The 23,324-nt window shown below is 43.9% G+C and overlaps 1 protein-coding gene across 3 annotated transcripts in view; it reads left to right on the top strand.

The window, feature by feature from the left end:
• LOC138584966 (pleckstrin homology domain-containing family G member 1) overlaps positions 1-23,324 on the top strand; it is a 71,377-nt gene that overhangs the window by 12,750 nt on the left and 35,303 nt on the right. The window contains exon 1 of one of the 3 annotated variants that reach the window (XM_069657168.1): positions 12,751-12,784. The exons of 1 other annotated variant lie outside the window; for it this stretch is intronic. Coding sequence is in view for 1 of the 2 variants with exons in the window: in XM_069657167.1 (XP_069513268.1) it covers positions 22,753-22,762 (10 nt within the window). In the remaining variant the exon portion in view is untranslated. Of the gene's footprint in view, positions 1-12,750; positions 12,785-22,350; positions 22,763-23,324 lie in introns of those variants that run through there. One more of the 3 variants, XM_069657167.1, reaches the window with a different exon arrangement.

Below are 23,324 nucleotides of genomic sequence, written 5' to 3' on the forward strand. Positions count from 1 at the left end.
TAGCAGGAGGCTGAGTGGAGTGAACAGCTGTATTTGGGCTGTACCAACTCAAACATGGGGCGCGTGACCTGCGGGTCAGACCAACTATCAATGCAGGAGGGGTGTGTGAAGTGTGCCTTGCTGTTCACCACCTAGCTCGCATATTTTGTCCCACTTGTTTCTTAGAAACAGGCTCGTAACCAACAACAGGCTGTCGAAGGCATCGTAAAGCTTATTGGATCAGTGGAATGAGGATATATGGTTTTATTACTTGTTAATATCTAGTAAAATGATAATGATGATGCTGTAAATTTATGATGTAACTCATTCATGAGAATTACACTCGAGCACCAACCTGTGTTTGCTGCTGTAAGGGGCAAAGTCTGATGCTCTGATAGCAGCAGGATACTTTGTTACAGCTGTTTTATGACTTGTGATTTTATAGACACATTTGAAATGCAGGTAAATGATTGAAAATGCCTTTAGCTACGAGGGAAATCCCCTGTCAATGTTACTAGTACTGCAATTTCTAAAAGTTTTTGATACAATATTTATGATGATATTAGCAGAGTCTCATCTGTGGTTTGCTTTATTAGAGAGATGTAGACTCAGATCCTTCAGTTGGATGTTGGAGTGGAGTTCAAATGTGAGATGTTCCTGTGTGTGTTGGACTGACAAGAATATGTGACTCTGTTACGGTTTAATATTGAGTTACAGCTTTTATTTTAGCCCACAATTGTAAGGGCCTGTGTCCACCAACAGTGTTTTCTGTACTTGCAGGGTCTATTTTCTACAAAAAAAATGCAGTTCAGAGTATTCAGCGTAAAAACGCTCTCTGCAGTTTTTGGTTGTTGCTCTCACAGCGCTCTCTGTTGAGATAGTTCAACTTTTGAAATACCGCAGCGCTCGTCAATGTCGCTGCTCCCTCGCCGACCAATCAAAATTAAGAAGGGGCAGGACTTCTGATATCAACTTTGTCAACAACAATGGTGGAGGAGAAGCTAATCATTTCGATTTTTCGAGGGTACAATTTCCAGGTGTAGAGCTGCTGCTAACGGCAGGGACACGATTCCTTTACTTTGTTTTTACGTTTTCTTTGTAAAATTTCTTGGAGTAAAAGCAAATATTAAGCATTCAGAGAAATTTACAACAGACTTAACAGTCACTACCAAGGGAAGCAGAAGTGCTGCCAGACAACTTTCGTAACCTAGCAACAGTAAGCGTCAGTGAGAAGCGCTTGAAAAGAACGTTGTTAGTGGACACAGGCCCTTACTGTTTGGTTCACTCTCAGCACTTTCGTAGTGTTGCTTTAGCCACAGAAGGCAGCTGTTTTTAGGTTTGAAAACTCAATGTACACCTCCTGTTGATCACCTTACAACAGGCAGACACAGTTAGCAACTATTTATCAAATATTTCCCACAGGAGTTGGTAAAGACCAAAAAAGAGCGACGAGTGTAATGTGACTTGCTAGAGCCTTGTCATACACACACACACACATAAACACACCTGGTTGGCCTCCAGCTCCTGACTTAACAGCAGCTCCTAGTTGTCGTCTCCATCCCCGTTGAGCCGATCTGTCAGCACTCTAATGTCGGACCACTGAGGGAAACGCTGAGTCTAATGAGGAGAATTCCTCAGAGACGGAGGGACAGAAGAATCTGTAAAGCACAGATTCATACAGTGTGACTGTGTGAAAATGTTAGCATGCTAATGAAGCTTTTTCAGACATATTTGCCAAACTCTCCATACAGGAGCTTTTCTTCTGCAGAGCACAGTAAAGCTATACGCTGCTTCATTGTGCTCTCGTCAATTTGTGAACGCCTAAAGAGACCAGAGGGGGGTATGAGGTGGTGGTCCTCAGGGGGGGGCTCACCCTAACGATCGCAAACATTAAAGTAATTTATTTCACTGACAGAGAAAAGAGAGAGCTCCCCCCTCCATCCTCCCCCATCCATCCTCCAGCTTTCCTTTTTCCTCCCGTCCTGCCCCCCCCCCACTCCATCCAACTCTCCCACTCAGCAGCTGTTCCTCTCACTTTCCGCCCTCCCTGCACCCCTGCACGCTCCCCCTTCCTCCCCCTCTCCAGCCCCAGTGTGATGGCTTTGTTTTATTGTTGTGCAGCGTTTGGCAGGGAAACCCCCGTCTGGAGTGCACGGGGCAGGGGTCCGACTCCCTGTGAACACCGGGGTGCAGCGGGGTGGACGCCCGGATAAGCGGAGGATTAGGAGAGGCGGCAGGACATTTGGTTTCTAAATGAGCTTTGTTATGTTCTTGAGATAGTTTTGGCTCTACATACCAGCACACTTTTTAAACACCTGTTTTGGATGTGGAAATGAATTGAAAATGTTTGTGCAGATTAGAGGCATTTTCAACAACCTCGTGCTTGTATTAAGATTATAGTCCATTTGATCTGCTTCACTTTGTCAAAAAGTCTTTAACTCTGAATGTTAAGACTGTGTTTTTCACACCTTTTATCACCCACACTAGTTACTTCCTGTGTTGCAGCCCATTTGTCGGAGTAAATATCACCTCCAACCCGTGTTTTTATGGATTGCATGGCTTACAAAAACATGTCCAGAGTCCAGAAATCTGTCATGTCGCTTCGCAAAATGAGCCGAAAAATCCCCCTCAGCCAAAGACAGGAAACAAACAGCATTTATTTGTAGTGTTGACAAGCGACTGTTTCCTGTTCAGAGGAGAAAATATGTAGAGGGAGCGAAAAAATCAAGAGCAGCCTGTATTCCTGCAGTACCGGCTTATGATAACGCGGAGGGTGTGTTTATCCTGTAACCAGCAATCAGCAGGAATATGGTGCTAACGGGGAGAGGAAGAGCCTCGGGGTGTATTTGTGTGCTTTTTGAGGAAGTGTTATGTTCGTTTTAGTGAGGATTATTCTCACCTTAGATGCTCTGATGCCTTTTTTTTGTTGTTGTTGAGCTTATTTTCTGTGTAAAATGTCGTTTTCAACAGGTCTTTAGCAGCAAATGACTGGATTTTTGTGTCCTTTCTCATCATTGGAGCACTTCTTCCACCTCTTAAATTAACTTTTATAGCAGCAGTTTCAGAAAACGCCGGCAAGTAAAGTCGTATTTTCTTGCAGTTTGGGTAACGAGACTTGTAGAAAGTGTAAAGTACCTTAAATTGCATGGTTTTGAAACATGTCTGTGTACCTGAAGCTGATTTTAGGATGTCTGTGGTGGGATGGTTGGGTTTGTGGTCTGAAAACGAAACCACACTGGTTTCCTGCATCCCAGGTCCGTCTCACCGCTGTTCCCCTGAGAGAGCTGAGAAGATAATGATCCAGGCTGTTGCACGTTAAGGGCCATTTTGGGCAGCGCCATCCGTTCTATAGGGGGAAAAAAGTGAATTTAACGTCTTGCATGTCTGTTTTTTTGAAGAAGGAACTGAGTTGATCCTGCAAGATTTATGCAGCTAACACATTTTGTTCATCTTTGTTCCTCTGTGTTCAACTCCTCAGCCGCTGCTATGAGCCGGCAGCCTCCAGGCCAGGAGGGTTATGAGCTGTCCGGTGGCTCGTTTTAAAGCCCCCAACCGACTTCCTGTTGTATGAAAGCTGACACGAAGCAGACGGGCTGTAATGAGCTGTCATCTCCAGCACTTAGCCAAATGTCCAACTGTGCTAACAGAGCTAGCGTACAGCATCTGTGCAGGGTTGCGTGCAGCAAGGGGGAATTAATGCATGGTTTAATGTGCTTTTTGGCGGGTGTGGCCGTCCTCCTGTGTGTGCAGCAATGGCAGTGCAAGAATGTCAGTCTGTGTAACAGGTGGTATCAGCTATTGGAGTTTGTCACTCGGACTCGGAACAAAAGCTGTGGATGTTTCTGAATGCTGCCTTGTGTCTGTCTGCTGCAGTGTGTGTGTGTGTGTGTGTGTGTGTGTGTGTGTGTGTGTGTGTGTGTGTGTGGTCAGCTATATGGACTGGCCATTGTGCCTGTGGCCCTCAGCAGATGTGGTCTGAACAATGAGCTGGGTAAATAAAAGGAAGTGGTGTATAAATAGCCTCTTACGTCTGCATGAGTGGAGTTCTTGTGTGTGTGTGTGTGTGTGTTTGTGTGTGTGTGAGATCCTGTTTGATGTGACTGAATTGTACTTTAGGAAGTTGCACTGTGCTGTGCGCTCCACTGGTGCACTTTTCAACACCATCCAACAATTAGAAATTCCCAGCAAAGCAATATTTCAAAAGGCTTTTTTGTCACTTGTTTTTTTTAAAACTTTTTTCTTTTATCATAATTAATTTTTCTCAGAAATAAAAATCTCTGGTCCAAAGCTGTTCTTTCAAATGTTTACGCGGCATGCTTCAATGCAATAGTGAGAATTTCACAGGCCTTCATGAACACCTCTGCAGGTCTTGGTGCGCTCTGAAGCTCAGTCACCTGGTCTCTAAATCACATCATGGTGATAAGTGCGCAGGGGAACAATGCTAAAAATAAAGGAGCCTCCTGCCTCGTCCTTCCACCCCTCTCCCTCTCTCCTTGACTCCCGTGCATGCAGGCCACATATAGAGCAGAGCTGGACATAATCACATCACACAAACGTACGTCATCTCACGTCTCACATGTTCATAGAACCTTTGTTTTCTTGTTTACTTACCCCTGCCTGCAGTGTTTTTGCAGTTACAGCAGTTCCTCATGAAGGTCCATGTTTACTTTACAATGTACATGGTGCCTTCATGGCTCACTGATAGTATGGGAAATTAAGCTTCTAATTTCGATCATCACTGTATGAATTTGAAACATAACAAAACAAGATGAGATAAAACCTCTCAAAAAATGTAAGCAACAAATATGATTTGAAATGTGTTTATTACAAAATGGTGCGGCCAAAATAAGAGGGCACAGTTTAATTGAGTTAAAGGCAGGAGACATCCAGCAGTCATATTCAATACAGACTAACATCATCTAACTTCACAAACCAAACTTCTACAGTAGACCAGACATGCCATTTTAAAAGTGTTGCTGTGTGTCCAATAGTGCTGAAACGATTCCTAAAGATGATTAAAAGTGATTATTGTGATTGTTTAAAAGTTTAAATCTCTTCAGAGAAAAAACTGCCAAACCTCAGACGGTTAATATTTAAAGACTTGATGATTAAAAGATAATATCAGCTTTATTGATTGAAATTAACTCGTTACAGCAGCTCACAAAACAGGCAAAATAAATGTACTCGGGTAATAAAGACGACACAAAGTAGGTGGCAATAAAAAGATTAAAAGATATGACCATATAAATAGTAACAGTCACAAAATAATTAAACTAGTCACACTATGTACACATTGTTTCTTGTCGAAAGAAGCAGGGGTTAATTTTTTTATTTTTCTGATAAATAAATAATTGACCGATAAACAGCTTATTAAACAACTTAAAATGACTTGAAGTCATTTTAATATGAAATATGCAGAACTTATTAATGAACTATAAAATATACAGCAAATCTTTTTTTCTACTTTTAATTTGATGTGATGGTTTTATTTTTACTCTCTCTCTCTCTCTCTCTCTCTCTCCCTCATCCTGAGTTTTGTTACAGCTCCGTCAGGATATATGTGTGTCTGTGTGTGTTTAAGTGTGCGTGTGTGTGTTTGTGTGGCAGGTTCAGGGTCTGGTCTGGGCTGGGCTCGAGCTGCGGGGTGTTGTCACTGATGGCCGATATTATCAGCAGCACACTTCAGCCGGAACAGAGGACAGTGGTGAACACTGCAGTGAACCTGAGGACGGATAACAGAGAGAGAGAGATAAAGAGAGGTTGAGTTACAGTGGAATAAAACATGTCAGTACCTGAGGCTTAATTTATGATTGTGGGACTCTTTGATGATGTCATGATGCAGATTCAGCTTTAGATACAGCACATATGTACAGTATCCAACTGTGTCAGCACATTGAGAACTGTTTATGTGAGTTTCAGCTGAAGTCTTGGACCTCTTTATGTTCTTCATCACAATTTAGCCCTTAAACGCAGGTAAAGAAACAGGCAGTGCTGCTTTTATCCCTTTAATCTCTACATAGTATTACTGAAAGGTTTGACATTAGAGGATGTATTGAGTTTAAGCTCTGCAAACACTGTTGCATCATTGGTTATGTACATATTTTAGAGCACTCTGGGTAGTGCTTTCGAGCTTGGGAGCAGGCTGAATCTGCAGGTTCATGTTTTATTTGCTCTGGCAGAGTCGTCTGGTCCCTCTTCCCGCTCAGACACATTTCCATCAGATCCGATTCAGGTCGGCCAATCAGGACCGCTTATCTAACATCCCAAACTAATGTGCATCTGTGAATTCGTCTGGCAAAGACCAGGCTGGGATAGTACTCCTAATACTTTGTAATCCTGCAGCACTGTGCAAGTCAGATGGCAGTGAACAGAAGAAATTACTAGAGAGTTCTCCTGACTGTAAAAGAATCACTTCTATTAACTTTATCTACGATGTTTTTGTCCCCAAACCTGAACTTTACTTTATGACGGTGTAAGGGCTCCTGAAAGGTTGTAAAAAAAGCAGATAAAGGGTTAAAAATATTGACATGCTTTTAAGTCAGTCTGCTTCAAATGTTCTGTGTGCGCTCTCCACCATTTAAAATGCAGAAACCACACATAAAATAGTTCCATTTAAAATTGTATTAAATCTCATTGTTTTGAACATGAACATTTCAAGCATCTCAAGCTGGAGACTGTGGAATCATTAACTATTATCTTCTTTGTCCCTCTGGTGTGAAGAAAGTGCTGCGTCTGGGCGTTTGCGGTCATTGAAGTTTTTACGGGTTCCATCTTCCTCTTGGTCACATCTGGGGCGAGTTAGGACCTGTCCCTAACATCTGTATTTACTGTAAACACATGGGCAGGAACTTCTTCTAGTTCCTGAGCCTTTTGACAACTTTATTTAGGTGGCATGGAGACATATTTCTAGTCCTGATGTCTATGTGACAGTGACTTAAATCTATCAGCAGTTGCACGTTTGAACTACTGTTTATACAGCAGCAGCAGGACTCGGCCTACGCGTCCATCAAACGACAGATTCTTGTAAAAGCATCGGCTACAGATCATGTTGCTTAGTAACTATTAAAAACCTGTTATGCTAATACCTGAAATGAGCCTCTCTGCAGTTTAGTCTCTCCATGTATGACTCACACTTCATCTTTAAAACATTTCATAACAATAATAACTGTGTGACTCTAATACCAGAGCTAAAACATATGATGTTGATTCTCGAGTTTCACAGGAATTTTCTTTGTAATTTTGATTAATTATTAAACTGTATTCTTCCCAAAAAGCTTCAAAGAGTGCCATTAAAGGAAGAGCAGCATTTGCGTTAGGCCTGGCCCACATTAAACTCGATTTTTAATGTCTTAACAGATGTTGAAAATGTGAGAGACCACACACATGACGACAGTTAATGAGAGATTTAGCAGTTTTGTTCGTGTGCAGAGAGCAACGACATGACCAAAACAGCACAACACATACTAACAGATTCCATTCACGAACAACCAGAGTCCGACTCAACACGGGAAATCTTGCAAAATCTCTCGTGGTCAAACGCGCCTTTATAGTAAACAAACATGGCGGACGACGGGCAGGAGGAATTGGCGATAGTTTTTGGACTAATTTTTACCAAAAAGAAAAAAACGATTAAGTCGTGGAAACGGCGTGATCGTCTGTACATGTAACAGTGCGAGTTGTCTTTTCTTCGTTCAGTCAGCTTGCTTCATTCCAATTGGCTGTCGTTTTGTTCCACGTGACAATCCACAGACTGCATGCTGGGCTGTCTCCGGGGTTCCTGCGACACAACAGGATATCGATCGTAAATATTGAATATGTTTAAAGCACCTGTGAAGAACTTTTGGTTTGTGTTGATTTTCCGCCCCCTGTGGACAAAGCCGTACCTATCTCTTTGCTGATTTTGTCCTGTTCATGCTTAAATATTGTCTTTTAACAAAGAATCTCATCCTGCTTTCTTTAACAGTCATATGTATCACTCACTTTAAATGTTTGCCCTGGAAAATGTAAACAAAGGCAGCGTGCAGTTAACCACTTCGTCTGACACCTACCCCCTGCCAGCGGTTTTGGGCCTAAAAATAACTATAGAAATAATCAATGTTGTCGCTGATGGTCTGGTTTGCTTTTGTCGGTCATATAGAGTCATCAGAATTAATTTCACTCTGTTTCAAAATCATCAGAAAACTCCTCACAGGAGCTTTAATATTTAAATCTGAGCGGCCATGATGTTCTTCGGAGCATATCAGGGAAAATAAAGTCACTCTTAGCAAACCTCACACCACAGGAAAATCTGGCAAGATAATCTTTAGACCCTTAAAAAATCAGGACTTCTCTTTCTTTGGCGGAAAGAGGAGGAATCGGCCCAAAATCGGCCTGATTATCTTGTAGTGTACCGTGCTTTAGTTTAACTGCATAAGACTTCTTTGTAACTGCATGGAAACTCTCAGAGAGAAGAGACTACTTTGAAGTTATCGGCCTAATCTCCTCCTGCATCCAGTTTCAACATGGGTAGTTTGTAAGATTTATGATGCATCATGTCTGCATCTTATTTGTGCATAGCTTTAAGTACCTTTTCTTGTGTGCAAATATTAAGAACTGTTTTTTAAAGCTTTTATTTTAAAGTTCACAAAGTAAAGTCTCTCCTCACAAAGTCTTATACGATCAGAGTGGATTTCTCCATCTGTTATGAAGGCTCAATGTAGATCGTCAAAGCCTCGGTTTAGGGCTTACTCCTAATTTTAGGCTTACTGGTTACAAAACCCACTATTTACTTTATAATGGAGGGAGGGGAGGAGAGAGAGAGAGAGAGAGAGAGAGACATGATTGAAGAAAAGTGAAGCTAAAGAAAAATGAAAGGAAGGGATTGGAAAAGGGTAAAACAGGGGAAGCATTACGCGGAGACAGATGGGGAGGGGAGGGGGGTTACTGTTCGGGGGAAGAGCGATTTTTCTTTTGGTACTGTAAATAATAGCCCCTGCTTGAGTTGGAAGGCTTTCACGGCTCCTTTTGTGTGCAGTGACATCTTAGGTTCCCTAAAGAGAGGCGAGGAGAGGGCTCGGCTTCCAGGGTTTTCACTGGCATGGGAAAGGCAGAGTATTAGGCCGATATGAATATGAGGGAAAAGAAAGCCTCCGCAGGTCAAAGGGAACCTGCCAACACGCACTCCTGGCTCTTTATCCCGCTCAAAGCCACATAAGCATACATGCAGCCGGCGTACACAGACGTGCTCCGAGTGTGTGTGGCGCCGACACACACATCAGCTTTATCTGAGTCTGAGAAGTAATGTGCTCTGGCTCCTGCTTCTGTGGAGAGCTTCAGTTGTGGCCTCGTCTGTGTTTCTAACTTTAACGTAAAGCTTTTAATCTTAATGCCAAACACATGCCCTCAGTAAGACGGCCCATTCATATGTACAGTGGCGGTAGTATCAGTTACACTTCTCAAACCACACTTAGAAACTTTATTATAATGTTGGAGTGTGTATACTTCAGAGCTGGTGGTTAAAGTGCTGATAACTCATTCAAGAGTTCGACTGTATGCAGATGATGTCATGACTTTTCTGCACGCTGGGACTACTTTGTCAGGAGTTAGGGAGCAGTGTCTGTCTACAACCTTTAATTTTCTGAATCAGGCCCATGTAATTATGTTGCAATTTTTGTTGTAGAAAAGTGTAATACTTCATTTCTTTCTACCCTGCTAAGTTTTTCGCACCAAAATTTGTAGTATTTTCAAGTTTCTTTGATGAGTGAATGCACACGTCCTTTTGCTTAACACTGCTGATGTATTGTTGGATGTAATTTCTGTTTGTTTAATTGTGTAAATGTTGGGTTTTTTGATGTGGAACTCCCCCTATCACATGGGGTTCAATAAAAAATAATAATATAAACATGGTCTCCTGAGAATGAATAGGGTTACAGTTGCCGATGTCAATAACGCTCTTTTACTTTGATGGAGGAGTTATTCTAGTTTATCTGCTCTGTACACAAAGCAGGAGTTTCGCCCCGGTCAGGCAGGTGAGGTAGGACCCATCTACTGCTCTGAAATGCTTCACATTCACCAAGCAAACACGCTGCCTCTAATGACATCAGGGAAACAAAGATGACTTCAGGCGACCAAACAAACAAGAAACACTCATTAACATTTCCTGCGATTTCAATTTGAGGCCACCAGGAAATGCCTGGGTGGAGGAGATAAAACGGTCAAATGTTTGGTGACGCTGGAATGACCAAGCCGTCACATGAGTATGATTCACCTGCCTGATGAGGTCACTTCCTGTTTGGTTCCTCCATCTACAAATAAGCAATTGGAGACTGAGAGGAAACAGTACTGGGGCAAGGGGAAATAAGTCTTCTTCCTGAACTTGAAAACCACTTTTATCCAGTTGTTCCTGTTGGAAACATCTGCCTGTCAACACTTACGTGATCTCTTGCAACAGACTGAAATAAATTGACCTCTTTCTTTTTTCCGTAACAGTTTGCAGCTAAGGCTGCACAGTGGTGCAGTGGCTGGCGCTGTCGCCTCACAGCTGGAAGGTTCCTGGTTCGAATCTCAGATCAGATGAGTGGGCCTGTGTGTGGAGTTTGCATGTTCTCCCTGTGCAGGCTTGGGTTCTCTCCGGGTACTCCGGCTTCCTACCAAAGTCCAAAGACATGCTCATTAGGTTAATGGTGACTCTAAAAATTGCCTGTGAGTGTGGGCTTTAAGGTTGTCTGTCTCTATGTGTCAGCCCTGCGATTGATTGGCGATCAGTCCAGGGTGTAGCCCGCCTCTTGCCCAGTGTCAGCTGGGAAAGGCCAAGATTGTAATAAATACCTTGCCCATAAACTGTTGTCTTAACCGTATGCTATCCAACAATAACAGGAAACCATTGACAAGTCCATTTAGTCTCCATTTCTGTGTTTGACAAGCTACCTGACACTTCAGTAAACTCCACCCATCCTGAATAAAAGCAGTGATAAGAAGGTCGAGTTGGCAGCCGGCTATCACTTTGTTTTCCCTCAGACGAGCTGCTATCATCTGCCATTGTCTCTGCGTGTCTTAAAGTGCAAGGTGTGGCGTTGGGTTACAAAGGCTCGGCCCTGTGTTTGTGGGTTCATCCAGGTTAGCATAATAGCAGGGAGTCGCTGACCCACATCAGAAGTGTTTGTGTGGTCACTGGTCACTGCCGCAGTAGGTCACAGACATCAGGGCTTAAAAAAGCTCCACTAGTTGATTGAAAGTCGCTACAAGCTCCATTGTGGTCCATGTTTTTAAGAAGATTTAGGTAATTTATTTTTATTCAGGTGTATCTTAAATAGTTTCTTATCAAAGGCCAATGTTAGTAACACGTGCAGTTTTGTTTTCCCTGGAAAATCTTAATTCCGGCGAAAACATGGAAGTGAAAAAGTGTGTGCGCTGACAGCGCCAGGAGCTGCTTTATCAATCCCAGGAAGCCTTGCTACCAGGAGGCAGGAACAGCAGCCACTGGCTCCGAGAACGGGGACTTTCCTCCATCCTGCTCTGTTAGGATGCAGAACAATGACCAAATGACTCACACACACACACACACACACACACACACACAATGACTCCTGGCTTTGGATGTTTTCTGTGTGTGCTCACAGCAGGTCTGAGCCCGGTGATCGCTGCTCTCTGGCTGTTTTTGGGCAGTCTGGGCACCCGGACCTGACCTCTTATACCAAGAAGCTCTTATTTTGAAAGTGATGCTTTCAAAATAAGAGCTTCTACTAGACTAGAGATTTTTGGATACCATTCCCAATACCGATATCTAGAATTGAGTATCGGCAGTTAACGATTATCCCACCGATACTTACAGGATTTAAAGAAATACCTGTGATTGGTGGAAAAACACTGATTGCTAACATGTTGCTAGCTTGACTAGCATTACTCTCTTTGCTAGCATTGCATTGTTGTTGTTTGTTATGGTCACATGATCAATTACCTGAAACCAGTTGATTTTTGTATGATATCGGCGCGTTGACTAACATCCTCACCGACCCAATACTGCACTTCAGTCTGTATCGTAGGCCGATACAGATATTGGTATCCGTATCAGGATAGCTGTAGTCAAGACTAGATAGAAATAGGCTGTTAACTGAAGCTGTATATAATGTGACCCACTTGTCGTGTTTTTTGGGGTTAGACGAGACAGTTCGTCCTTGCGCTGCCCTCTTTTTTCCCCTGCATCTTTCTGCGTCGCCCACACACACACCCCTCTCCTGTTAAGCACTATTACCTCGCATTAATTCCTCATCACTTTCTTCTCTTCAGTCTCTCGTCACAGTTTCAGTGACAGCTCCTCTCGCTGTACCCGTGTAATTTCTGACACTTGTGTCGCCTGCAGCGCTGGCCGCCCTCCAGTTCTTGCGGCGATCCTGAAACCGCAGAGTTAAAGGGAGAGAGAGAGAGGAGAGGAAGAGAGAGAGAAAGAGAGAGAGGGCCCAGTTTGGAAAGACGGAGAGAGACCAGTCTTGCAGCAGTAATTGGTCAGGAAGTGGATGTGCGAGCTTTTCTCTCCCCCTCCCCTCCCAGTGGGCAGTCAGTTCAGTTGCTTCCATCTGGTCCCCTCTCTCTCTCTCTCTCCCTCTTTCTCTCCTTCCTCTCTCTTTCTCTCCGAGCTGACCTCATAGAGGGGTGGACCGCGGACCGGGCCGCCTTGACACGAGCCAAACGCACCTCTTTGAGTCACTCAGCGTTTCTACGACTGTACATGAAAGCTTTCGAATGCCCGGACATGGATCTAACCTGTGACAGGATACTGGGATACCAGCGGCTGAGGAAAGGCTAATAGGGGGGGAATGGTCTCTGTGAGGTGAGTGACAGGTCGTCGTTGTCTTTGTGTGGCTGGGAGACACTGAACGTGGCCTCGATTTGACGTGCCAACTGGTTTAATTTGCTCTAAATTGTTTCTGCACAGACGTCAGGGCACGTCCTTGTTTAAAGCTTTTTATTGGATCATAATTGCAGAGGTCGATCCCACCAAACCCAGCCTGACCTCCAATTACTCCATCCAAAGCTTTAATTGACTCCAATGGCACCTTTGCCCACATGTCTAATTGGTAACCATGACGAGTCTGGGGTTAAGGTTGGGAGTCAGAGCTTTACCTTTGTGTATCTGAGAGGATGATCAACGCAGACTTTGTGGGTGTGTTTGTTATGTCTAATCTTTTGAATTTGAAGGGAGTGAAGTGACAGCACTCTCTGGTTACATGAAGGAGCCTTAGATGTCTCACGGCTTCAACAGATGTGTCCCATCCTCACAGGAAAAGTTTGATAAAGGAGATTGGATGATGCTGAAATCAAGTTATTTCATAGTCAAAGTTCAGTAAAACAGCCTCTTGATGAGTCTTACCTAAGTGTTCGGTGTGCGTGTGTGTGTGCGTACACGTGTGTTCTCCTTTGTGGTGTGTCCTCATTCTGGGAGCTCTAACTGGAGCACCCAGCTTCTGAGGGACTCAGACTTACGGACAAAACGGGATGGACTACTTTGTTGTCATGTGTGACTTTTAGTCATTAAGAGTTATGGCTTTAAGCGTCCTGTCAGTTGATCATCGGTTATGTGACTTCTTAATTACGTTTTTAGGGTTTACTGTGGTCATGGTCTCTTAAATTCTGGCTGTATGTTAGAGCAGACTCTTTATGGGCTCAGGTCTCTTATGTGCGAGATGGTTGCACTGATGGACGTTTCACTGTTGTCCTTTATTTTGTAGATTTAGTTCCTTCAAAATAAAATGTGGGAAAATAAGAGCCACGTGCAACCTATCTGAAACATTTGAAATACATTCCTTAAAGCATTGTCCATTTGTATTCGTACTGTGTATATGTATGATTTTGTCACGTGTCACGTTGTTTCCCTAATGGCAGAAAAGTCCCTCGGTCTCCGCTCTGCTGGTCTCCTTTCCTGGAGCGAGACCCTCGTCCTGCAATTTAATCTGAGGCCAAACACAGCTTCCTCCGTGTATCCGCCCACACATGCTCACATACTCACTGAACATACAATAACTTTGCGCACACACACAAATACACACAAATCAACGACCAAAAATAATGCTTTACTTTCAGTCTCACACTGATTTCAGTGCTAACGTGCCTCGTGAAATACTATGCTTTAAATTTGACTTACCAAATCTACATTTGTCTATCTTCAGTCCCCTCAGCCAAATATTATTCTCCTGAGGAAATGAAAGTTATTATTCCTGTAAACCACCTGTTTTTCTGCTCTTCTGCCCCCTCTCTCCTCCTCCCGACGATTGGCTTCGTCTCCGCATCTGCTCAAGTGAATGCCAACTCCCTGCATAGTTGAATACTAACATTATCTCCTATCGTAAATTCCTCTCCCGGGTTCTGCTCCGGCCGTGGTGCCACCCTGCTCTATCATTAGCTGCGGCTGTCGACCTTGTTGTTGTTGACCTAGCAGCTGTAGTTATTTCTGTGTTCGCTGTTGTTTAGTCTGCTGGAATGGCGAAGACGCTCCTTGTTTTCCTGGATGCTCCCCCTCAGGCTCCTCCGGGCCAGTTTCTGAGGGAATCCTTCTCTTATATAAGCTCGAACTGGTGCTTTACTTGGATTTTGTTGGCCGACAGAAGTCAGAAATTCCTGGACTTGTCCTGGCACTGCGAGCAGACTGCTGCAACCCAAGGGAATACTGTTCTGGAAAACTCATAAATATGGAAAAGGGAAAATCATTAAGGGTATTACATAGTTAATCGGGACTGTAGACGTTAAACTGATCAGACACCTGTAACATCAATCAATCAATCTTTATTTATATAGCGACAGTGGCAAAGAAAAACTTCCTTTGACGGAAACCTCAAGCAGGAACAGGCTCATTGGTGGACTGCCAGCTGCAGCGACCGGATGGTTTGAGAAAGTAAGAGGGAGAGACAGGCAGAGAGAAATGGACAGACAGACAGCAAACTGACAGGGAGACAGGGCGATGTTCACACAGCAACAAGAAACATTAGCATGCCTTCATTTCTCTTTTTTAAGAGACATTTTGGTTTGTAGCAGAGGCATACATGTTACTTATATTCTTAAATATGGTTAAACTGTCTAAGTGTCCCAGTAAACCATGGCAAAGTCACAGGGAGCCAGCATGTTGAACACCAGGAAGCTGAAACTAAGGCTGCTTAATTGAATTAGGTCATGCTAGGTCGTGCTAATTTTCCTGCTATGACATGTCAAAATCTCTTCCAGTAAAAACACAGTTTAGCGTGAGTGTTTCAACAGGAGACGGTGTTGCCATCGACAAAGAGAATACCTGTCTTTCTACATGCCTCATTGGATAAACACTGACCAATTATCTAAATCAGCAGGATTAAGAATGGGGACATCATCCTCCTACTTAGCTAGCTAGCTACCTAGCTACATTGGTGAAAATATAAACAAACTTTGATAGGATTGCTACAGCTGTTTAGGCTGCTTTGAATCTTCTTAAAGGCACAACGCCTCTAACATTTGGCGAACTGTCGTGTTTATGGGCTGGTTTTTCTAAGGTATAAACACACAAAATGTAATATGTCAATAAGTGAACTTTAGCAATGCTAATGGTGAGATATTGTTACTTTTGGACATGGCTGGGCTAGCTGTTTACCCCTGTTTCAAGTCTTTGTGCTAATCTAAGCTACTCAGTTTAAGAGGTATCAGTCGTCTCATCTCTCTGTCGAAACACAATACGTAGATTTCCTGAAATTGTCCAACTATTCCTTTAAATTGGCATTTTATTATGTGGAAACCTGCTTTGAAGAATTACTACTGTAACTTGTGTGTCACTTGTTAATAATTGCTTCAGGCAACACAATGACGAAATCTGATTTATTATCAGGCTCATAAAATTACGCAATAGACAGTTTATTTGCCTTTGTCTGGCTGTTACAGTCAGATGCACAGAGGCTGTCCTGCCAAGAGAAACAGTGTTAGTCATACTTCTTGCTACTTAACCTGGTATGAAGGAGAAAGTCAGCTGATGCTGTTAAATAGAAACAGAGCAATAAACTGTAACATGCGTTTGGTTGTACCAGACTCTGAAGTTTGGCAGTCACATTGGTTTTGACTTTTCCGTCAGAAGCTTTAACTGTTCGTTCCTTTTATTTCACTCCAGTGCCAAACCAAACTCCTGTATAAGCCTGCATGAGTTTCATGTTTACCTTTGTTTAGAAACACACTTATCTAACTTTCAAATAAGGGCCGTCTGTTAACTGATACTTCATTTGTGTAATCATTTAACAGATGAGGGACTTAAGTCAGCTAGTGAGATATTTGGAGAAGAGAGTAGGGAATGACATGCTGCAATGGGCCGAGGGCGGGAGTTGAGCCTGAGGGCTGTGGCCTCTGTATATGGAGCACCTGCTCTACCAAGTGAGCTAAATCAGCGCCCCAGAGAGACCCTTTTTTAACGGCAAACTGCTTTATTAAAGGTTTTATCAGTTTGAATCATTGTGTATGTTTCTATTAAAGAGTAGGACACCTGCAGACAATTATACTGCAGGTAAAAACCATGTATATGATGAACAAGGCAGTGGTCCTGTCTTAAAGCTAATGAGCTAGCAGCTGCTTAGCTCACAGCACTTCACGACGACCTGTGTCTGCCGAAAAATAGTGTAAAAAAAGAAGTTAGTTTAACATTATAGTTAATTCAGTGCTTTTACTGGTTTTAACCGGGTCCTCTTCTGTTAGAGGGCAGTGATCTCTCTGGATAATTCTGCTACTGGCAAAAACCTTGAACCAAGGGTCATTTTGAGAGTCATTTCTTCAGGCCTACATCCTGCCAAGCAATTTCTCCTGCCTTGCTTTGTGTGGAAATATGACCCAAAAAGCAAAAACAATAGAGTGATGCGAGTTGAATCAGGGTCTATTGGACAGATTATTAAAATGGTTTACATTTAGGCTACAACCATAAACACAGGAGACAATTCGTTTCCTGTTTACCATTATCTTAATTACTTTAAAATTAGCTTGACGGTGTTCTTATTACGTTGCAAAGGAGATTTGCCTTTCATGCCTTTATTGAGAGAGAGAGTAGATAGTGTTGGAAACAGGACAAGAGAGAGTGGGGATGACGCGCGGCAAAGCTACTAGCCCTAGTATGTAGCTACTGCTACGTTAGCCGTTAACTGTTAGCTTTAGCTTTGCAGCACTATCTCTGCTTTGCTATCACTAAACTTCATAACTGAAAATGAACTGCTCAAATTTGTAGCCCTTGTCCACAGAACATTTAACACTTGAATGACTATTAACGATCCTCACAACATCTCTGGTACGAAATTTCAGCAGTGAAATCAGGCAAGTGGAAAAATGTACCGGCTCCATGGTTACTATGCGCGAACCGGCACAAACGCTAATACTGCGGCTATGGCGCTAACCGGAAGGGAGAGGGACCTTCATCTGGGCCTATCACTTTAAAAGTATTTATTAAACTTAATAAAGAAGGTATTTCAACCTAAACTATAAAGGCACAGACGAATGATGTCCTGCTGACCGTTCTAGAGAGTTTAATCAAATATAAACTTTTATTTTGAAGGACTTGTTAGATACAGAATATATGTGATGATGCAAGACAGCAAGGAATGAATTTCCCAACCCTCAAGTTACTTAATAGGGGAAAAAAGGGGACCAAATGTGTGTTGAGGGGTTAATGAAGAGCTCAGGCGGCAAGAACAAAACGCTTAAAGAGCTGTGACACTTAAAGAATCTGTGTGAGAGAAAGAAAGAGTGTGTGTGTGTCTGCAGACGATCCATCTCCGCAGCGACGGAGACAGACGGGTCACAGAGGGAGGGGGAAACTGTATATGAATGACCCCTCCACCCACAAGCCCCTCGTCATTAGTCACAGTCTCCCTCAGTCTGAATCGTCTTCACTCTGAACCGTGGACAGCTGAGAAAATGAAGAAGCTGTCGGAGCGAGAGATCGGACCAGAATTCACACACACACATGCAAACACACACACGCACACACACTGCAGGCTGCAATAACAACCACAGAATGAGTTCTCCTCCTCCCTCGGCCTGGAGCCCTCCTCCCTGCAGGACCTGCTAAAGTGTTTGGGGACAGGTTTTATTTCTGATTACACACACACTCAAACATTTTTAAGAGGCTGCGAGAAAATAAGTGTGTGTGTGTGTCCCAGTAAAAGTTGAATAGAGTGTGTCTGAACTCTTTGCCCCACTTCCCTGTTTGCACTGCCCGAGTGTTATGAGGAACGAGCGCTTTATTGACAATAAGCATTTCCTCTCTCTCCGTCTCTCCTCCTGCCTTAGAGATGAATGCCTCGCCGTAGTCCGAGAGACCACCGGAGCGCTATGGCCCCCGATCATCTTGGCAACCCGGCAAACTCTCAAACTATCACTTGTGACTCCGTCTGCATAAAGAGAGTGTTTGTCTGCGTGGAGGGTCTTAAAGTCGTACTGCCTTGTTATAGCTTGTTGTTAGCGGTGAAAAGGAGGGGAGGCCTGTTGGGAGATCGGCTCTCTCGGAGGAGTTTGAAGGGGAAGTGAGGGCGATGGTGTTGAGAAGAGAGTTGGACGTAAAAACGTCTGAGGAAGTGCAAGGGACAGATTTCAGAAGGAGTTGTCAAAATGTAGCAGATGTTAGCGCAAGTTGAGATATTCTGAATTTTAGTCCGTACACATGGAGCTCTAAAACATGTCTGGTAAAAGGTGCCTTCAGACGTGGTTGTGTTTAACGTGATCATAAGAAATTGTCCACTTGAACGACTTTCTCGTGCCACATAAGTGGTCATTTTCTAAAAGCTTGAGAGTTCATGTGTTTGCTGACATTTTCAGAGATGGCAAGGGTTATCAGATCATCCAAATTCTGCATTGGTGCCAAAGTTTTTGTGCCACTTCTATCAGAGTTAATGAAGCACACATGCCAAGACCAGCTTAAGCGTTTGAGTCTGCCACCAGTACAAACCTGTGTGCCATTATGACCGTTTCTTTGCCTTACATCACCTACTAGCTAGCATGCTAAATTGTTAGCCATGGTAGCTTCTAGAAGCCAAAAGTAACAATTATTTAACTGCCAAGTTTTGGCATCCAGTGTATCTTTAAAAATGCTTGGCAAAATAATAGATTGCCTTTATTGATAGGACAGCTGAAGATATGGGGGAGTGGGAAGAGAGTGGGGGATGACATGAGGGAGTCGAACCTGCAGCCACTGCTTCGAGGGCTGTAGCCTCCATACACGGGGTGCCTGCTCTACCCACTGAACTAAACAAGCACACAGTTTTGCCAATAATTGGAGATGATAACTTCCTGTACAGCCAAAAATGACTGTTGAACATTTGTTGGTGGATTGATAAATAGCTTTAGAAGTGCTGTAGGCATATTTTTAGCACCAGACTAAGCTAGGTTAGCTGCTGTATTTCCTTTTGTTTCCAGTCTTTTTGCTAAGCTAGGCTAACCAGCTCCTGGCTTTGACTTCCTATTTAGTGTAAAGACATGAGAGAGGTATCTTTTTTTTCATCTTATGATGGCAAGAAAGTGAATAATCAAGTTTCACAAAACATGACTTCGAGCCAAGACCAAGTCCTTTTATTTTACAGACTAAACAGATCAATTAGAGTGAAAATAATCATCATTTAGCACTGACCACAAGCTTCTGTCAAATACATTTCAGACAGTCTGCTAAGGGAAGTTTCTTTAACTGAATTAAATCCACAGTCACAACATGAAGCTAATCTTAGATTTTATCAACATCCTCAGCCCGAGTGTCTCCCCTTTCATCCCCCGTTTGAAGCGCTTATTTCAGCTCACACAATTGTTGTATCCAGTATGAGAGGAACAATATAGTTCCTCTTGTTGGTTTCCTGCAGGGAGTGTCGAGGAGCGCACAGGGGGCATCAGATAAGCCGGACTGCTGCTGCAGGTTTCTGTCATCAACAGGTCGTGCCTGACTGACCCGAGGAGCTGAGACGCTCTCTGTGTTTGCCGAGCTAGAGGTGCTCATTATGGACTGTCTGTAAGTGTGTGTGTGTGTGTGTGTGTGTGTGTGTGTGTGTGAGGGTTGGAGGTGGCGGGGGGGAGGAGTAGATGGACACTGCTTAGATTCGGAGTAGAGGTTTAGGGGCTTCGTGGGTCAGCGGACCCTCAGACCATTAGAGAGAGGGGTCGTGCTTCTCGGGGCCGGGCCTGTGTGTGTGTGTGTGTGTGTTAGAGGATGGTCCAGGGGGTCTCTTTATTATTGTATTGGTGAGGAGAAGGGGGTGGTGTTAGCAGGACCCCATGCTGCTGGGACCAGTTTCTGTCTTAAAAGAGGGACGACAAATAGTCGACACAGTGGCTTCAGTGCGTGAGATGAGGAGCTATTGTCTCTGGTGTGTCCTCCGTATGGGACGCACGGGTCCTCAAGTCCTGAACTATAACTGCTGTCTGACACACAGTGCACCTTAGAGCAGTGGTTCCTGACCTGCAGATTGTGACACCTTAAAGTGGTTACAAGATGAATCCGATGGGTCTTGAGAAAAGAAGGAAAGGGACCCTTTTCTGCTTGAAAAAGTGACGTTCATCTTGCTAAACTTTCCTATAATCTTTGTGTTTTTGTGGGATATTGAATCATTTTAGGTTTTTGGAAAGAAGGGAAACGAAAGTAACTCTTTGGTTGAACTTGTCACTACCTGCAGACAAATCCACTAGGGACAAGGGGTCACATGTAGATAGGGCCGAATATAAAAGCTTGATTTGTACCAGCCAGAATGCTGTCTTTGTTTTGTGTGCTTGTGTTAAGGGAACCTGTAAGGGGTTTTCTGGCCAATTATTGCACTCGCATAAGGCAGCTGTGGCTCAGTGGTCGGTCCTCTTTCAATCGGAAGGTTGGTGGTTTGATCCCCGTCTGCTACAGCCTACATGTCGAAGTGTCCTTGGGCAAGATACTGAACCCCAAATTGATCCCGGGGGCGTTGCCAATGGGTATGAATGTGATGACTGATTGACAGTTGGGCACTTTACGTAGCAGTCTCTGCCATCAATGTATGAGTGAGTGTGTGAATGAGTGAATGTGACATGGAGTGTCAAAGCACTTGAGTGGTTGCAAGACTAGAAAAGCGCTATATAAGTGCAGTCCATTTACCATTTAGCTTAAGGTTGGTGGACTGTAAAGAGACATTTCAGAATAGAACAATGGTCCCAGTCGAAGCAGCAGAGGAACAGATATCCTTTTTGCTTAGTGGGAAAGGTTACAATCGACATTCAGACCCGGGTCAAATGACTCTGCAGTAGACCCGGGTAATTATCTCCTCAGCTCCGATCGGCATTGATGGGAACACCAATCCCGTGTCGACACGCTAATCTCCGGCCCCTTTCCGGCGTGATGCTATGCTCAGTCGCTAACTTCTGTGACTCCTATTCATCTCTGCTACAAATTCTCGCGCTCCAACATCGTTCCAAATTTGTTGGCGGCGAGTTTGATACACAGACTGAATGAGTGATAGATACAATAAAGACCTAACCACCGTAACATCTTCACTGTTTGCGAAAACTGTTTCGGGTGCGTTTGTGACGTCAGACGGTGACGCAGCAGAAAAGAGACTGAAAGGAGTATACTTCACTGGTAATGGGAAAAGAGGCAATCGGCATCTATAAGCGGGTCTTCCCAGGTCTGAACAACCTGCATCAATGCAATCAAAGCTTCCAACAAAATAATCCTGATGATGTCGATGTGACAAGTAAACTGAAGTGAAGATCTGTTCAGTACAAAGAGAAGTTTGGCCTGTTTTGGTAAATGAATGAGGTGGATTTGAAACAGGTTGTAGCCCAAACTCAGAGACTGGAATGGAGTGAAACTGGAACTGTGATGCTGATAATGATAACAGGCCTTAAACAGGCCAAAGCGATTAGATGAGCTGCCCTGTGAGACAGTGCTGTCTGTGTCTGCTTCCACTGCCGCTCATTTACATCTTGAATCCCACTTCTGACATTCTGAGCGCTCCGTCCGCCCGGCCTCTCTCTGATCTGGGACACAATGAGCGCTGCAGTGTCTCGCAATGGACGAGCAGCTTTTGTTTGAGCTGGCTCCCGGCCTATTGATCAGCCGTGAACCCCCCCCCCTCCTTGTAAAGTGTGTGTGTGATCTCTGGAGTCTGTGCGCCAACAGCAGCAGTTCAGCTGCCTGCTGAGCGTGCAGCAGACGCACACACACAAAAGGTGACGCCGGCCCTGCAAACATTACAAAAACCGAGATAAAAGTTTGATATGAGGGCGAGAGAGGAGGCAGACAGGGGAAAAAAGTGGGGGAAAGATAAAAGAAGGGAAAGAAAGAGAGGAAAAAGCAGAGGAGGCTCTTAATGTGGAACTCCCAGCTCCTTGTAATTTGCTGCGGGAGAGAGGGAGGAGGAGTCAGGGGGAGGGGAAAACCCAGCAGGGAGGGAGCAGAGGAGAGCAGAGGCCATTCACTCTGACACACACACACATGCAAACACACACATGAACACTTTTAGACACACACATGCAGGCAGGAGAGAGGCATTCAGAAGGAGATCCTCAGCAAAGTGAAGTGAGAGGGAGAGACACATCAGGCAGAGGAGTGTGTTTATGTTTGTGTGTGCGTGTTCAGGGGGAAAACACAGCCTTGGAGTGTGTATGTTTTGGAGGAGCGTGCAGAGAGGAGAAGAACAATGACTGGGACAATTTGGGGAATCTAAGGGAATTTTTTTGCAGGCTTTGCCGGGAATACATTTTGGAATACTCTGGAGATGTGACCTGCTCAGGAAACGCTGCTTTCCTTTAAGACCTGCGCTTCACTTTCTAACAGAACTCTGATCTCTTTGTGAAAAGAGCCAAGCCACAATGCCTACTGGTAAGCTGAAATCATCTTTTTGTTTTAAAGATGTTTCCTGGCATGTTTAAAGTTTTGGATACTCACTGAGGTGAAGGGATTCCTTGATGTGGAGGGACTACTTTTTCTGTCAAACCCCATCAAACAGGCCCAAATCAAAGTCATGTTTCAGACGTCTACATGTGATAAATATTTGTTTGAATGACCAAAATAAGATATAAAAGTTCTTCTTCTCAAGTGGTCAAACTTCAGACAGCGACTTGTAAATACAAGCTCTCTCTACTTGTCATTGATGGTTTGGCTGTTTGTCTTTTGGCCCCTTTGTGCGGTGTGTGTGTGTGTGTGTGTGACATTTCCCCGTCAGCTGACAGCGCCGTGTGAAGCGTCCTCACAGCGTCCGTCTCTCGGCAGCACGGTTGTATGAACAGCGTCTTCTGGTTGTTTTCTCACCCCTGGTGTTGAATGGAGCGTGTTTGCTTTCTCGGAGACACCGGGGGTTAAAGTCCTAATGGTGCTGAGATGATGGTGAACACGGATTCTTTGCTTTCATGGTGGATATAAACTTTAATTGGCTGGTTGTTTA

This window comes from Semicossyphus pulcher, unplaced genomic scaffold (assembly GCF_022749685.1).
Source record: "Semicossyphus pulcher isolate SPU_LCO1_2020_fin unplaced genomic scaffold, fSemPul1.0.p SCAF_11, whole genome shotgun sequence".
Taxonomy (NCBI): domain Eukaryota; kingdom Metazoa; phylum Chordata; class Actinopteri; order Labriformes; family Labridae; genus Semicossyphus; species Semicossyphus pulcher.